Genomic DNA, 16,578 nt, shown 5'->3' with positions numbered 1-16,578 from the left:
CACTTCCCTTGGTATGGACTAATTTCAATGAAAGCTGGGGCCTTGAGAAGGTTTTTATTCTGGAGGCCATTTTTGACATCTGAAAAAATAAATATGCACTAACTGGGGAGGTAGCCAGAACATACCTCTGGTTAATCTGAATGAGTCTATCAAAGAATCAGTTAAAAATACTGAGAAGTTAGGTTTGTAGAGGCTTTGGAAAATGGCAGGCTTGTATTGTCTAAAACAGGCCAAAAATAGCACAAAATGACCATTTTCTGGGGGCCCTACAAGCTCTAACTCATTATTTAGTACAGTTTTACAAGAAGGAACAATGGGAGACATCAGTCAGAGTGGTGCCTAAGAATTAAAGAAAGTGAGTTTTTGCTTCTCTTTCAAAGCACTCTGGATTGAACCAACAATCACACTTGTGACAGTGTGACAACCCAGAGAAATCAGCCGAGCATTGGATTTGCTTGGCCACAGGTGACTGGTGCTCTTAAAAATAGTATCAGTAGAAACAGAATTGCTGCTAGATTACTATTCCAGCTTGTTTGAGCATTCAAGCTTCTTCCCCCATGTTTTGTAGCATGAACTTGTAGAATTATTGGACTGTTTGCCTTTGTTTGCCTGGCCCTTCCAGCATTGTTCAGAAGTCTCTTGCTGCAATAAAATATTTACACTACCACCCGTGCTTCTCTAGTATGCATAGATCAATAGAGGATGCTAATACGATTCTAACAATACCAAATTTGTACATTCAATCTTCTTTCCCCACCCCCTGAGCTCGAAAATATAGTTGACCCAGCCAAATTTTGACAAAGTCCAAACTTGATTTGGCGCGCGGCACCTCGACATTCGGGGCGGCACTTGTTTTTATGCAATTTGGGCATTCAAAATAGTATAATAGGTCATTTTAAAATTTTTTGATTCGGCGGGGCTAGTGTTTAAAGGTTCAGTCCATAGGACCGCAAAAAACCGGTGGACTGAACTGAACCGGACCATGGACCGGTCTTTTTTTCGGTTGCAGTTGCCCCAATTTGGGGTTGGTCCGGTTGCCGGTTGCCTCATTTCGAAAATCTTTTAAAACCGTTCAAAGACCGGTTTTAATCGGCTGCAACCGGTTAAACGATTACGTGCGCTACATAGCCTTGTAACCACGTTTATTGCCTTTTATTGGGTTTTTGTTTCATCAAAAACGGTTAAGAATTGAGAAAGATATAACCAAATCCATATTTTACCCAAGTCTCTAGGAGATGTAATTCAGTTTCAGTCATAGCTATGTCAAATCTTCATTAAATCTCTTGAAAATTGGTAGAATGATGGGTATTTATATGCTTTACTATTTTATATAACCCGTTTATTTTTCAGAGTAATAATGGTTGAGATACAAATGGTTTATATTGGTATAATAAATTATATGCAAAAAACCGGTCTGGATCGGTCTGAACCAGTATCATGGACCGCAAAAGACCGGTCCTAGGTGGTTCGGTTCGGTTCCCTCAATATCTGGGTCGGTCCTGGACCGGTTGCGGTCCACGGTTGCGCATTTTCGGGGCAAAAAACCGGACTGAACTGAACCTTTAAACACTAGGCGGGGCACATGATGTTATTCGGCGGCACATCTACAAACAACTTTAATCCGGGCATTTCCCACAATTTGGTAGACTCGAACCCAGTCTCCGATGGTAGTAATTTGCTATGTTTTATTTGAGTAAGAGAACGTAGTGTTGAATTCGAAAAAATGGGGAAGTTCTGTATTTGGAATGTGTGAGCGGGTAATTACTACCATGGAGACTGGTAGGACTTCATCACGACCAAGGAGAGAACTTTTTCGAACCCCGACATCACCTGTAAAAGGAAAGAAATCCGCATGTGCGCATGCACGCATGCCCATTAACGGCGAACGTGTTCGCGTCGCGTACATGCCGGATGCTAGTATATTGACTACAAACATATAAAATGAGCTTAAGCAGTCCTCAAATAATTCAGGCATAGAATAATTTAATTTATGTACAACGGTACACCTCTGTCATTTGTATATCTTCAGTATTATTCATCACCTGAGACCTCAATTCAATCAGTGACTCCTAACCCCTCTCCCTATCTATTCACCCCTCAACATGGTTTCCCTCTCGAAGGTTCGCTCCTACAAACCAGAAGAAATAGATATTGGGAAGCTGGTGGAGAAAGCAAACCAGATTTTCCACAAGCGACCATTTGAATGGCAACTTGATGTTCCACGCATGGTTCTATGTGGCGAAGATGTAGTTTTGGATGTCGGGACTGGAAGTGGAAAGACCCTGTGTTTTTCCCTTCCCCTGCTGTTGGATGAGACGGGAACAGAGATAATCCTGACAATTTCTCCCCTCACGGCGCTGATGATAGACCAGGTAAAGCAATTCAAACAACAGAGATATTTGACTGACCTGCAAGTAAGCCGACACAGCTGATATTCCTACAGTTGCTGTTTGTGCAGAAACTATAGCACATGTTGGCATGAAGCAAATGTATGAGGTGCGTATTTGATCCTCTGTTTATGTTCATTGCTAACCGATACTTAGGATATTGTGAACAGAAAGTTTCGACAAGTTGTAGTCTCACCTGAGATTGCCATTTCAACTTCATTTCAAAAGGGAGTTACGTCAAAGGAAGGCTTTTACACAAGGTTGCGTGCGCTTTGTATTGATGAGGCCCACTGCATGACATTGTGGGGAGGAACCTTCCGTCCCGATTATGGAAACCTTGGAATATTGCGTGGCTGCTTTCCCAAAAATGTCCCAATTGTTGTTGCATCTGCAACACTCCCCGATCACATCCTAGATGATATCCGTCGGAAGTTGCGACTTTCACAGTCAGTGAAAGTCATCAGCGTATCAAATGCACGCCCCAACGTTGCGCTCTCTGTTAGAGCAATGCAACATTCTGATGAATCCAAAGCAGACTTACAGTTTCTCATCCCCAAGGATGCATCAAAGCCGGAGGACATTCCGGTGACATTAGTTTACTGTAATCAACGGACAGTTGCTGAAGATGCTGCTGATCGCCTTCGTGACTGGGCTGAAGATTGCGGAATAGCCCCAGATTGCATTGCCCTCTACCACTCAAAAGTTGGCCAAAAGCGAAAGCGGGAACTGGAGGAAAAACTCCAAAACGGTGAAATCAGAATCTTGTTCTGCACCGATGCAGTGGGCATGGTGCGTCTACTAGTTTCTTGTCAGAAATTCAGTCATCTTGACTGCGATAAATTAAGGGTTGTGATATGCGAAATATCTCACACACCATCCTTTGGGGTCTTCCTCCATCATTCTGTGCTCTTGTTCAACAAGCGGGTCGAGCTGCAAGAGATTTTAGCAAGTTAGGAGAGGCCATCTTAATCGTTCCAAGCAGCGTGGTAAAAAATGGAACGACAGATGAAGAGGTTCTTGCCTGCTTGAAAGAAATGGCTGAACTACTGAGACCCGAGGCAGAGAATCATGGCAGTGATGTTGAAGAGGTTTTAGCCAGCGAAGATATCACGGCCCTTCCAGCTGAGGTTGTCAATGAAGAGGGCATTCGCGTTCAAGCAGTTGGGGGTGAAGAAGATTTCGAGCCAGAAGAAGAAGATACTGTGGCAGCAAAATCTCGGAAAAAGAAATTTTCAAAAGATACCAACACGTACGAGGCGCGTTTTCTCTCGATGTTTGTGTCCACCGATAAATGTCGCCGGCATGTGTGGGATGCCTTCTTCAAGAATGACAAAAAGCGTGAGTGATTTACTCAGCATACCCATACTACTCACACATACTTTGGATGAAGTCCAGCTCATCTACCCAACGACATCTTCATTCCAGACCCTTCCCAATACCCGCTGCTGTGACAACTGCACCCCCCGCCTCTTTCCTGTTGAGAAGATTGCAGTTACCAAAACTCCTGGCCTGAAGCGGGGAAAAAAGAAACAGATCCCTGAAAAACAAGAAAAGGCCATTCGTAATCAGCTCAATGAGTGGCGAGAGGAAGAGCTGGTTGAACTGGTATATCCAGGTATCGTGAGTATTTCTGGAGCAACAGTGTTGGGTGACGATGTGGTGGAGAAGATTGCTACGTGTGGTGAGCGCATTGATACCTACTCAGAATTACGACGACACGTCCGATGGGCATATGGTCATGATCCAGTGGCAGATGGACCGAATGAGTATGGAAAACTACTCCTAACCCGTTTATCTCGCATCTATCAAGGATTCGACGAAGCACTTGCAGAAGAGCAACGGCAACAAGCACTTGCAACCCCATTCCAGGTGATAACACCGGAAAGCTTCTATGCTCATTATCCTGGAGGGTCTGAAGAAGAATCTGGCGGACCTTCCAACGTAGCTGCTTCACAAACTATCAGAGGGAATACACGGGGGCGAGGAACAAGAGCACGGGGAAGGGCTAATTGAGGTACAGGCAATAGAGCACGAAGGGGCAAGAATGTGTAAAGCTCTAGTAATACGCAAATGTTAATGTAAGTTTCAATCACAATTGAAATAAGGCGACGTACCTATTCATAACGCGAAAATTCATCCACAATTTCTTTTGTCATAGCAATGAAATCCCCAATGTCCGTTCCTGGTGGGTACTCGTCTTCGTCAAATGTGAACGGACTGTTGTTCCCATCGAAAATCATATCCTCAGCCATCAAGGACTCTGAACTGTTATGACCGAGATCACAATCAGCAACATCCTCATCGTTGGGATTGTCATTGTCGGTAGGACCCATCGTGACTTGACCTTCAGAGACTCCGAAATTCGTTGCCTTACGGCGGGTGTATGTGAAGTTTCGGAACGCGCTGGGCTTATTGGCGTACTCGGCACCAACTGCGAGGAGGTCCCGAACTGGAGTGGCATACTGGTTGTTGTCCCGATCAAACTTGTAAGTTTGCAGCTGTTCGCTCTTGAGGTAGCTTCGAAGAGTCTTGAGGTCAGCTTCAGCAGACAGGCTGGTATGAGAGGTGGCGTTGAACAGTGTCTTATATTCTGATTGGACCTGTCGGATCACATCGCGTAGAGCAAAAATGGATACTGAAACCATAGCTAGCCACTCCCAGCTGCGGTTTGATCCTTTTGCACAATAGATAATCTTAAAAATGCAAAAAGATAAGACAAATCACACAAGTAAGTATCTTCAATGTACCTTGGCCCAGAAATTTTGATGTTCTTGTAGAAGGTCCATTTCTTTGAAACCATTAACTTTACCGGAGAGATTGGCAAGCCAGTTCATGAGCCAAGCCTCTCTATGAGCCATAGTCAGTCACTGAATACATGACATGAATCAATGAAAGCCTACCGTAGCTTAGGGTGCATTGTCTTTAGGTCTATGAGCAAATGAAAGAGGGCATCCGCATACTTGGGCATTCGCCCCGTCCCACGAAACATCACCATCCAGTGTGTGCAAATGTCAAGAATGGCACCAACATCGCCACGTTTGATTGCGTATTTGAGCTGCCGGAGAAGAAGCGCATCACGGTTGAAGAGGCAAATGTTCTCGAGTGGCACGTCACGCTTTTTTGGCGGGAGTCGACGCAAGCGCTGAACGCGACGTGCTGAGCAAAGCTCTACTAATAGTTTTCGCACAACATTGCGAACCTCCACAGTACTCCGAACCTTTGATACCCACTCTTCAAGTGTCGCATACCCACAGTAGATCCGGAAACCATCAAGGATGTTGGTGGGTAACGCCATCGTGAGTATAAGTTCCCAAGACAGCCGAAAAGGGGGGAGGGTTTTCGCTGACCAGCCTCCAACCATAGCCTTACGTCCAAGCAGGGTATTCACCTTCCAAAGTGACCAAGGTGATTTGCTATTGGGTTTTCCCCAGTGTTCATTGGTAACCATATGGTCACCCGCCATCTTCATGTGAAACACTCCATCTTGACCTTTTGTGTATCGACTCACGTTCTCGAGGAGGTCTGAGTCATCTCGACGTGCCGCAGCTACCTGATCACAAGAAAGTTTAGTTTCATTCACCATGCATCAGTGAAAGATTTACCTTGTCAACGAGGAGCTTAGAGAGCTGATCTCCAGCACAAATGAGTATGCCGTGCTTCTGGAGGTCTTCCGCAGTGAACTTCAAGTGGCGCGTAACGATGGTGTCGAGAACCTCTAGAGTTCCATCCAAACTTGACTCATCAATGTGCATCGCAGGCAAGGGATACTGTTTCGTTTTGTGCAAAGGGATCTGATAGACTGAGGGCGCTGCTTCAATCTCATGCCGAAAACGGTCACAAAGATCAGGGAAGGCATCGTAGAGGATGTCTTGGATATGCCAAAGTTGGCCATCCTCGACACGCCGTGCTTCCTCCAAAGACGGAAGAAGATCTGCTGGCCCAAAGGACAACAGCGGAAGGCGGTTGTTGCGACGAGGCAACAGGTCAAGCAGTAGTCCACCGAACTCGACCCCGAAAAGGGGGATGAGAGTGGCCATCATCCCGTTGTCAAAATGTGCCTTCAAATCATGACGTTGTTCCGTCACATTGAAGGCGATGTTCAGATTATCCCAGATAATCATCACAGCCTGGGTATGTGAAACGGCGTGCATTTCCTCAAGACGCTCTGCCCCGAGCTGCTTGAGTTTAGCAACAGCCTGTGTATAGGAAAGGGTGAGACCGGCGTGGTTGAGAACGTCAAAAAGTGACCGTGACGCGCCGCATGCGAGAAAATACATGCATGTCGTTGTTTGGAACTCGGATGCGTGGTCATTGTGTGACTTGACGAGCATGCAAATTGTAGTTGCCACTATCTACAATCATAAGTTAATAAGAGTTCATATAAATTGACCTTTTAGCGAGAACTCACCAGGTTGCGGTCCTTATGTACCAAAGTGGACTTGTGTGATCCACTGACCCGCTGTAAAAGGTCGTATAGTGTTGGGGCAAGAACCTGTGTTTGTGCAAGAACCCGCTGCAGTGAGAACCTCACAAGAATGTCTGTAATCGGAGCACCCTGGCCAGGTTGGAACTCCTTAACGAGGACCTTCCACTCGGATTCGATACGTTCAGCAGTAGTACTCAGGGCCCAATCGATGGCCATATCTGGATGGCATGCGTGAATAGAGTCAAGGAGTTCGGATCCGTGATACGAGAGCATCCGTGAGACTTGAGCGGAAAGGACGGGGTCTCTGGTATGGAAGAGGGTGTGTAGGTAGTCATGCAAGGATTTGAAACCTGCACCTCGCATACTCTGCCAAACCACTCTCAGCTGCTCAACATCAAGCTCCTCCTTCTTCCTAGCCACCAATTCTTCCTTCTCCCTCGCTTGCGTTAGCCGTTGGGCTTCGCGATCTCGTTGAATGTTCTGTATTTCTTGAGAGGTAAACTGGCAGGTGTTCTTGGCAGAAAGACGCGGTTTTTTGGGTGCGAAGCCATCGACAAACGTAAAGGAACGGTTCTGTGGAGTAGCTGGTAGGTTCTCGTCATGAGCGCGCTTGCTTCTGCTCATAGAAATCGAGGTGGAGATGTGCTCAATGGACGCGCCTCGATTATCAACGAAAGCACGTGTCGTAAATTTCCTCTTTGAGGTGATGTCGGAGCTTGAAAAAGTTCTCTGTCACATACTGATAAAGTCCTTCCAGACGTTATGGTTACCTTGCTTGTCAAGGTCTATTTCCACGGTCATATTTATGTAATCCGTCGTACTGGCCCCCAAGGTCATATATCCTTTTTATTACATCCGAAACGTAGTAGACCGCTCTAGACTGTACAGCATGTTGTGTGGTTGGGCTTGCCATCAAAGCGTACCTCCCCAAGGTCATATCTCTATTTTATTACATCCGAAACATAGTAGACCGCTCTAGACTGTACAGCATGTTGTATGGTTGGGCTTGCCATCAAAGCGTACCTCCCCAAGGTCATATATCTCTATTTTATTACATCCGAAACGTAGGGACCACTCTAGACTTCACCACTTGTTTGGTGTTTGTTTTACCTTGCTTGTCAAGGTCTATTTCCAAGCCATCATACCAACCTCGTACTGGCCCCAGTCGTATACAGTAGACACTAGAAATTTTAGGGAGGTTCCTAGGGTTTTGCATTTAGCTGTAAGTAGTGGGTTTTAGCCTGCAGTGCTCAAGGGCTCCACTGTGGGATACATCACACCTTTTTGTAAGTACAGATTTTGAACCCACTTCCATTGGCTGCGAGGAGCGAACCGCTTAAGCGGTTCGGCGATGAGCAGCCAATAAAAGATCACAAACTTACTCTCATTTCATTTTTATGTGCTCGCCATAGCGGGCTTTCATGAAATACAAGCAAGGTTTTTGTTGACATTGGAACAATGTCAAACTCTAGTATATAATTACACCCCAATAGTGTACATATCCATAACAGCTGGTATCGAGACTAACAATTTGGGGGGCGCGTATTTTTTGTGCAGAATAAACACCATATGATAGCGGAGTCTGGGTCATGAGGATGCCTTGTCAAATGGCTGTGTTAAGCAGCACAACCATCAAGCCTGCCGACAGGAGCCTCCCCGCAGACAGCACTTTTCTTGCAAGTCCTCGCTGTTTAACTCTGGTTTAACCACACAACACAACACAGTGAAGGCTCCCCCTTCAACACCTTTCCCCCATTCTCTCCTTTGCCATTTGCAGAATCATGTCGAATATACAACGCCTTCCAGCGTTCCTACCTTTTCTATTTTCGCGAGGTTGGAAGCCAGAAGCGAATGACGTTATTATTCCGTGTGTTCCCATCTCCAATCCGCTCGGCCGTAGTCTAATATTGAATATTTCCCAGAATAGTGGGCCGAGCTGGTGTAGGAAAAAGCACTGTAAGAGCTTCATGCTTCAACAACCTTTTCTATATGAATTTGCGGCTCCAGTTCATTAATCGGGTCGCAGGAAAGGAGGTAATACCCGTCCGTCACGACCTTACTACGTCGTCCCACATGGCCAAGCTCCTCCCAGTCGTTATCGATTCTTCACAAAGCGATCTTCTTAAGGACAGAAGATTGGTTCTCGTGGACACCCCTGACGTCGATGATGTTAATACCCTGCGTGACATCGGTTCCTGGCTTAAAACTATGTACGGTTCCCAAGACAGTGATGTGCATAAAGGGGAGACGAAGCTCGCTGGTATTGTTTACCTTCAAGACATATCATCAACATGCATGTTGGGGCCAACTATGAATAACCCCCCAGTTAATGTCTTTCAGACACTGTGCGGCAAAAACGCTCTGGACTGTGTGGTTCTCTGCACGACGAAGTGGTCGGATATCTACCAGAAGGACGGAGAGAGTCGGACTGAGCAGCTCAAAGACGATTACTGGAAGGAGATGATGGATGGCGGATCGACCGTCCGGAAATTCGAGGATTCTCAGGAATCTGCCTGGGATGTGATTGCACCAATAATCGCAGGCGTTGAAATAGGAAAAATGGATGCTCTTCAAATACAAGAGGAGTTGGTGGAAGCAAGGAAACTTATTCCTGACACCGAGGTGGGTCGACAGCTGCGATATAGTCTGGACCAGTTGTTAAAAAGCTTAAAACAAGCTTCTAGCAAGGATCCCTCTCAGCGCAAGGAGCTTGATGCTCAAATCGCTGCCATCCGCGATCAGATCAAAAGAATGCGTGTTCCAGTTACCCTACGCATCTTGAGATTGCTTGATCTTAGAGTCGACAAGATTCTAGACAAATTCATGTTTATGAATGCCACTACGCCGTCACCCTCTCCCGGTAACAATTTCCTTGGTAAGTTTTCTGACGTGTCCGCTGATTAATCATGGGTGCTCACCTACCTAAGTTTCCGCTGTGGAATCAGACGATACAGACGACAAGGATTTGATCATGTGCGATCCCACCTAAGGCATGACAGTTATTAGTGATCGAAGCCTTCTAAGGTACCATTGGCGGCTGGGCTCAGGTCTGTATTTGGTAAGAGAAGTTGATTTCCGAGGGGTGTTTGGGGGAACTGGCACCGCTTCTTCACGAATTCTGAGTGCGTGACAATATGAAATGAAAACTAATAGCTGCCTGTAGGCATGGGTGACAACACGTATGTTTTCCGTGAATAAACAGCTGGTTTCAGTACTGTTTCAGTATTTCTTCTTGAAAGTCATATGAAAACTTAACGAAAACCTCTTTGCATATCCACATAAGTATTCATATTGATTGTTTGGAAAGTCTGTAGCCGTAGATTGGACTTTCATATGTTTTCTGCGAAAGAAAACACTTGGAAAACACTTTATTTCCATTATATGAAGTATATTGAATGATATCTTTGGAACTTGAAGTCATAACTCATGGTGTGGTCATGTGATGTTACCACCCTGTTTTTGGCCACGTCCGTCGTCGATTGTATTTTCTTATGTCTCTCTCAACACCCTCGATTTGAATGAGCAAAAGCCCTCGCACCAAGCATGGCCTGATTTCAGTTAGAGTGTGTTGTTTCCACCGTTCTTTTCACTAATCTCACACGTAAATTTCTAGGTACTACTTTCTTTGATATTCAGAAGCTGCGGCGACTCCAACGTGCACGCATGGATTAACTGTGAATTGAATAAAAGCTTCGCTGTATGATCCCAGCCAATTGACGTCCTTTCCATGTAAAGTGACCCATTTTAGCGAGCTGCAGTGTGTTTTCTATCAATACGTTTTCTGCATAGCACTCACACGTATACTCGAGATGTTCCCTTATGGCTCTCTCAACACCCTCGATTTGAAGAAGTCCTTTCCATGTAAAGTGACCTATTCTAGCGAGCTGCAGTGTGTGTTTTCTATCAATACATTTTCTGCGGAGCGCTCAGCCATATGTTTTCCTATCTTTCTTTTGAAATCTCACTTATGGTTCCGAAAGGATGCCTGTGCGGATTACTCTTGTATGAATGAGGAAGTTTACGAAGGTTGAGATGGTTGGGATGCACAAGGTCATACCTTTGCGAAATAATATAACTACAACTTTTGTCGTCATCCCAAGTACCAGTGCAAGCGCCCAGACAAGTTGGAAAGCCCATGGCAGGAGAACACCAGGCACACGTACATAATTTTCTGTGGCTAGTCCTCATCTTCTGTGAGACGTGCCAAGAAACCTGTTCTCGAGGTGATTTAGTGCACGCCTGTGCCTCGAAGGCAAGCCCAGGTGTGATAGAAGAACCCGATTTGGCGGTGTCCTTGGCATCGCAGCAGCGGCCTTTTGACTCCAGGCGGCGGCAAGGTGCATTACTTTCTGTTTGATTCCTATTGTCCCGAAATTTACACTCATACTCATATGAAACTTAAAGGTGCTACCTGACCTGATATGCAGTTCTGCAACTCCAATTCAGAACTACCATCCACATGGACTGCCCGCAAATTGAATGCCGCAATTCATCTCACAGCAGTTGCGGTTGTGTACAACTTATATAAATAGTCTGCTTGTTCACCTCAGTGATCAGTTGAAGACCCTTTCAACGGTCGAACTGCAGTTTTCTTCCAGTGCTTGCCATCCTGTACCGTGCTCACTTCGGCGTTATCACCGTCCCGTTGACATTTCGATAGCCAAATCGCGCTTGTCACCCTCTGCTTGTCCCTTAACTATTGTTTTGTCTTTGCCGGCACCTTCAACGAATGTCGTCCCATAACCGCAACCCTATGGGTAAAAATCAACATGCTACTGTCCGTGCGTATATCATCTCAATATGTTTGATTACAATGTCCTAAAAACAGTTTAGCGTCTGTGGATGACCCTCGTCTCGCTGAAGCGCTGACGAAATTTCATCGCGAGGGATTGTCCAGTAATAGCCGTATAAAGCAGAGGCTGTTTGCAGAGTACGGGATTTCAGCCAGGTAATCCATTTATTGTCGAACATCTTTCAGCCTAATAACTTAAAATCGTGCACTTGATCAGTGTCTCTTCTATCAAGCGTCGGAGGAATGACCTTCAGTTATTGGGACCTCGTTCCAAACTGCAAAAGCTCACCAAAAAGGAGAAAGAGCAAGTTGTTTTACAACAGCTTGACAGAGACCCTTCGAAAGGACAAGGGCTCGGGACTATCAAAAATCACATTGCCCACGACCAGGGTATTCAATTGGCGCGTGACACTATATCTGGCATCATGCACCTTCATGATGTGGATGTGTTTCTTGCTCATGAGCCGGGGGCAAAGAGGATCCACCGTGTACCCAAGGCACCAATTGGCGTCCACGAGAGGTGGTCAGGCGACGGCCACGATAAGCTCTATAAGATAGGTTTCCCAATATGGGCTGTCGTCGATGATGCAACAGCGAGATGGCTCGCTGCACGGGTTGTTCCAAGCAATCGAATGGGTGACATAATCGGCTATTTATTTCTTTGCCTCGTCCTCAAATACAAAGGTACGTGATTATTACCACATCCTTATATTGAAACTGACGTCGCGCTCAGGGCTTCCTCTCCAGTTTAGTACTGATTGCGGCTCAGAAACGACACAACTGTATGGGCTTGTTAATGCTCTTCGGTGCAGTTTCCTTTCATGATAATTCTAATCTATCGTCCTCATGTCTCTGCAGCCAAATTTTTCATCCTGACTACGACATTGGTACGCTGCCTGCTCACTGTTATCTTCGAAGTGTGCACAATATCTCAATCAAGCGGTCTTGGCTGCGACTGCGCCTTGATTTTGGTGACAATGCTGTCACGGAGTACCAAAAGGGACCCCCATCCGGAAACTTCAAACCTGAAGACCCAGTTCATTCATAAGTGTCGTTTTATGCATCGCTTGCTCAGTATTGATTGCATATTCTATTTTATTAGTCAATTGAGCCAGTGGCTTTGGTCTAAAACTCTCCAGCTCGCACTCGATGGTTTCACCGAAATGCGAAATGGACAGAAGATGCGTAAAGATAATGAAAAGGCTGGTCCCTCTGGTTGCTCTCGGAATGAGGCATTCTTCTTGCCGCAGAACTTCGGCCTGGTAGACAAGCTACTCCCTCTCAACGACGATCAACTCAAGATTGTATTCGAAATCAAAGAGTTCATGGGTGGCGATGCCCTCCTTGCTTTTGCATCCCCAGAGTTCTCAGAGAAGGCGGAAATTGTGTACCAGTCCTTAGGCGTCACAGAGCTGACCATACATAATGCGTGGCATATTTTCGAGGCCCTTCTTCCATTGTTCTACATGTAATTTCACTTTTTCTGGTTTTTAATAATGAGCAGATTGCCTCCCATCCTTCATCAATTGATCACAATCAACCTGGGCTCAGGTCTGTGTGACGTGGCCTGTCTTTTTTTTTTTCAGCTCTTCAACACCTTTCACTGTGCTCATCGCAATGGCTAAGTGTTCATACTGTGGTATTGACTTTCCACTTCTGGCCGACCAGGACAATGAAGCAGGGGTTCGGTGTGGTAAATGCACTCTGCGGGTACCTGGAATCTCAGTCCCCGAAATCACAGCCATCAATGTATGCCTTACTATGCCGCAATCTTGGGGCCCACTAAAAGCCAAAATCTTAAATAGGACAAACCACAGTGTGTTGGTTGTGGTCTCACCTCCAGTCTGATCAAAAACCCTCTTTGCAATGGGTGCATCAAGACATACAGTACGGTGCCAGTTTTTCTACAACGAAGATGCACTTATTTCGAGTGGAACAGAGAAAGCACCCCACATACCAACAACCATTCTCAGGATACAAGGAGTCACGCCACTTTTATTGGAGCAGAATGCGACAGATATGGGGGGTACTGTTAGTTTGACAGAACGCGCATCGGCTATCATAAGTTCCGCCCAAGGATATCAAGCGCAAGCTTCGGATCCCCGATTGAATAAGCCCAGCACTGCACGTGGAGTAGAAGGAGGTCTCAACAAACTCAAGAACTTAAGCAAAGCGCAAACTGTTGTGGTGGAACGGAAGGCGAAAAGAGAAGAAGCCAATCTGGTTGGTACTGGGATTAAAGTTGGTGCAACGCTTTGGAAGATTCCCGAACAAGGAAAGATGACAAAGGTTGGATTACTCGCATATAAATCATATCAATTTAATCCTGGTGATTCCGGTGTTTCTAGATTGAGCCCATCCGAGTCGTTCACGTCTTTAGCCCAGAAACTGAGACGAAAGATGCACTTGGGACACTGTTGGGCATGGTCCGGAAACCATTTGTGGATCAATATCCTGATGCCGATATGTTGACGTGGTAAGTACTACGATCTTGAAATTTGCACTTCTAGTGCCGATGAACGGTTTTAGGGCGAATATTAGCCTCTATGCTCATGAAAACCAGCAAAAATACTCGTCGCTTGAACACTTTGATCAAAGGCTTCCTATGGAACAGTTTTACCATGAATTTGTCAAGGGGAAATTAGTGGCTGAAACGATGTTAAAGGACAAAAAAATTGAAATACGCTTTGCCTTTTTTGAGAACCAAGTCGTGAGTGGGAATGTCGTTTTCTCTTCTTCCTTTGTCTAAACATGATTAGTTCCATGACGGTTATCAACATTCCGCTGAGTCGTACCGCCTCCCAAGCAAATCGAGAGTGTCTTCTTTTACGAAGGCAACCTCAACTTTCGGATTGAGAAGCAAAAAACAGAGAACCGGGCTGGCCTCCAGCTCTAGCCATCAAGTCTCCGCTAGGCCGACCCAAACTTCATTTGTTTTTGCTGTACCAGATGTTCCCCAGCATGTCAATAATCGTGTGGTACTGAAAAGTGCTTTCCGGCCGACTACTGCCCCCCCCAAATGGACTCGCGATATCAAAATGGTGACTTGCTCGTTTTTACGAACCAAGGCAACCTATTCCCTTAAAGACGGCCTCAATGTACATTTTGTAACATCAGAGACTACGGAAGAGATACAAATTGCGGCCAATTGGGAAAAAGCTGGCGACGATGGATATGTTGGCGAAGGCTCTACAAAACAAGGAATATATGTCCGTGTTTAATTTTGTTATTTTACATGTTACACCTCATTAACCTTTCGTTGAAGGCGAGATTTTCAGGAAAAGAATATGTCTTAACACAGCCAATTGATTCTTACATGGACAGCAGTGCCGTAAAGAGCGTTTTGCAAGCCGAGTACGCCCTGTTATGCATAGGCGACACCCTGAAGCATGAATTTGACAACTATGCTCGTGAATCGGGTGCCAACACGCTACCAGGTGGGAATAAATTCCTCCTTTCATTCAATTCGATTTACCAATGATTCACAATGTAAAATTTTATTCAGAGTTTTACTTTAACTTTAATGGCTCGATCCTTGGGAGCTTGAGCCCAAGTCTTTCATCCCATAGCCGTCATTTAACCCATAACACTTTCATAGCCACACGTCTGTTACCCTGTGGCAAATTCGATGGAAAAATCAAGAAGTTCACAGGGAACGACGAATTTGGAGATGCTGATGATCATCTCACCAGAGCTGTGCACGCATTCTCTCATTTCACAGCCGTTTACACCCAACAAAACATTATCCTATGTGATCTTCAAGGCAAGATTTGACATTTCCCTAATTTATCAAGCTTTTCTCATCTGTTCAATGGTTTTCAGGCATGTTTGACCATGACAAGGTCATGTGTTTGGTCGATCCCCAAGGCCATACGTATGTTTCTGATTCATAAATTTTATATTACTAGGAATGAACCTTGATCATTGTAGTGCGACTACGAATAACAGTTGCCATGAGTATTGGGATGGTGGGCCCAAAAAACTTCAAGACCTCTTGAAGAACCATAGCGTTGCTTGCAAAAGTAACTGGATTTGTGGAGCGCTCCACTTGCGGGATGCTGTTGTGGAGGAGAAGGACTCGTCTCCCAGCCCTTCTGGGTATAACAATTTTGAACATCAAGCGGCAGATAAACCATGGAATAGGAAGCATCGCGGTAGTATTTCGTTCCTGATGAACGAAGCGTCGAATCAGCAGGGCCGAGTCTGCAGTGAGGGGTCAGAGTAGCGTCGGCATCATTGTTAGCGCATGTAGACACATTTCGCAGTAGGGGGCATTAGCGAGTCCTTCCAGGAATGAAGACAAACATACTTACGCTGTTAGTGCGACTACCTGTGTGAAGAGATCAAGCGCAAGTGGATGGCGTTTGGTAAAGTATGCGGATGCGCGGAGGTTTTGAGCTTGGGTGAACTTGGCGCTGTAGCGATGTCGTCGTCGATCGGATGGATCAGAGGGGGTGTTCGAGCATAAACGTGACGACCCGAGCCCCTCTGCGCATAATCTGAAGCTTTGCGCGAGTGGTAGATCCTGGCGCTGTAGCCGCCTGTCTTCTTCGTAATTGCAAGTGCCCGATCTCACTTTAAGAACTCCCCGCATCTTCACCCTCGCATGCCACAGTCAATTTGTGCATTGCCAATGTTGAGAAGGAGTTTAGCAGGCGGAAATACGTCATATTGTACCCTGGAACACCCATATCAAGGTGGAAGGGGTGCAGAAGCCGCGGGGCAGGATGTGCCGTTTCGCGGACGACAATATGTCGTCTTGGGACCTGGAGGGGCGCAGGGCACCATGGATTGGGTGGGAACGCGTCGACAGAGGCACAGGCACGGTTTGTGCAAGTAGACGTGTCGTCTTCGTGCCTGGAGGGATGCAGGACAACGTGGTGGAATCGACAACACATGAAGGGAAAAGGAAAAGACGAGAGAAGGCGGACGTCGATATGAGGCGGTGGCGTGTCGACCCACAAGGCAGGTTT

At 45.9% G+C, this 16,578-nt stretch overlaps 5 protein-coding genes across 5 annotated transcripts; 3 read left to right on the top strand and 2 right to left on the bottom strand.

Moving 5' to 3' along the window:
* Window positions 1-2,487: 2,487 nt before the first annotated feature.
* Window positions 2,488-4,400, top strand: LACBIDRAFT_302478 (uncharacterized protein; the record flags this gene model as incomplete). The annotated part of the gene is made up of 4 exons (XM_001883519.1): window positions 2,488-2,496; window positions 2,544-3,176; window positions 3,233-3,725; window positions 3,778-4,400. 4 exons carry the CDS (start codon window positions 2,488-2,490, stop codon window positions 4,398-4,400), a joined length of 1,758 nt encoding a protein of 585 aa, XP_001883554.1.
* A 101-nt stretch (window positions 4,401-4,501) lies between these two features.
* LACBIDRAFT_329340 (uncharacterized protein) lies at window positions 4,502-7,614 on the bottom strand (the record flags this gene model as incomplete). The annotated part of the gene is made up of 7 exons (XM_001883410.1): window positions 4,502-5,080; window positions 5,135-5,234; window positions 5,288-5,543; window positions 5,640-5,937; window positions 5,990-6,739; window positions 6,796-7,472; window positions 7,554-7,614. 7 exons carry the CDS (start codon window positions 7,612-7,614, stop codon window positions 4,502-4,504), a joined length of 2,721 nt encoding a protein of 906 aa, XP_001883445.1.
* Window positions 7,615-8,594: 980 nt separating this feature from the next.
* Window positions 8,595-10,485, top strand: LACBIDRAFT_329339 (uncharacterized protein; the record flags this gene model as incomplete). The annotated part of the gene is made up of 5 exons (XM_001883518.1): window positions 8,595-8,680; window positions 8,736-9,688; window positions 9,838-9,860; window positions 9,977-9,992; window positions 10,427-10,485. The coding sequence occupies 5 exons, from the start codon at window positions 8,595-8,597 to the stop codon at window positions 10,483-10,485; spliced, it is 1,137 nt and encodes a 378-aa protein (XP_001883553.1).
* Window positions 10,486-11,542: 1,057 nt separating this feature from the next.
* LACBIDRAFT_329338 (uncharacterized protein) lies at window positions 11,543-15,379 on the top strand (the record flags this gene model as incomplete). Its single annotated transcript, XM_001883517.1, has 12 exons — window positions 11,543-11,594; window positions 11,647-11,761; window positions 11,823-12,289; window positions 12,339-12,411; window positions 12,708-13,073; window positions 13,192-13,421; window positions 13,494-13,894; window positions 13,954-14,081; window positions 14,135-14,315; window positions 14,365-14,814; window positions 14,871-15,042; window positions 15,204-15,379. 12 exons carry the CDS (start codon window positions 11,543-11,545, stop codon window positions 15,377-15,379), a joined length of 2,811 nt encoding a protein of 936 aa, XP_001883552.1.
* A 161-nt stretch (window positions 15,380-15,540) lies between these two features.
* LACBIDRAFT_329337 (uncharacterized protein) lies at window positions 15,541-16,503 on the bottom strand (the record flags this gene model as incomplete). Its single annotated transcript, XM_001883409.1, has 3 exons — window positions 15,541-15,808; window positions 15,919-16,146; window positions 16,283-16,503. The coding sequence occupies 3 exons, from the start codon at window positions 16,501-16,503 to the stop codon at window positions 15,541-15,543; spliced, it is 717 nt and encodes a 238-aa protein (XP_001883444.1).
* Window positions 16,504-16,578: the final 75 nt, after the last annotated feature.

Source organism: Laccaria bicolor, genomic scaffold (assembly GCF_000143565.1).
Source record: "Laccaria bicolor S238N-H82 LACBIscaffold_21 genomic scaffold, whole genome shotgun sequence".
In the NCBI taxonomy this organism is placed as follows: Eukaryota; Fungi; Basidiomycota; class Agaricomycetes; order Agaricales; family Hydnangiaceae; genus Laccaria; species Laccaria bicolor.
The sequence above is the reverse complement of the archived record's forward strand: the minus strand, read 5'-3'. Positions and strand labels throughout refer to the sequence as shown.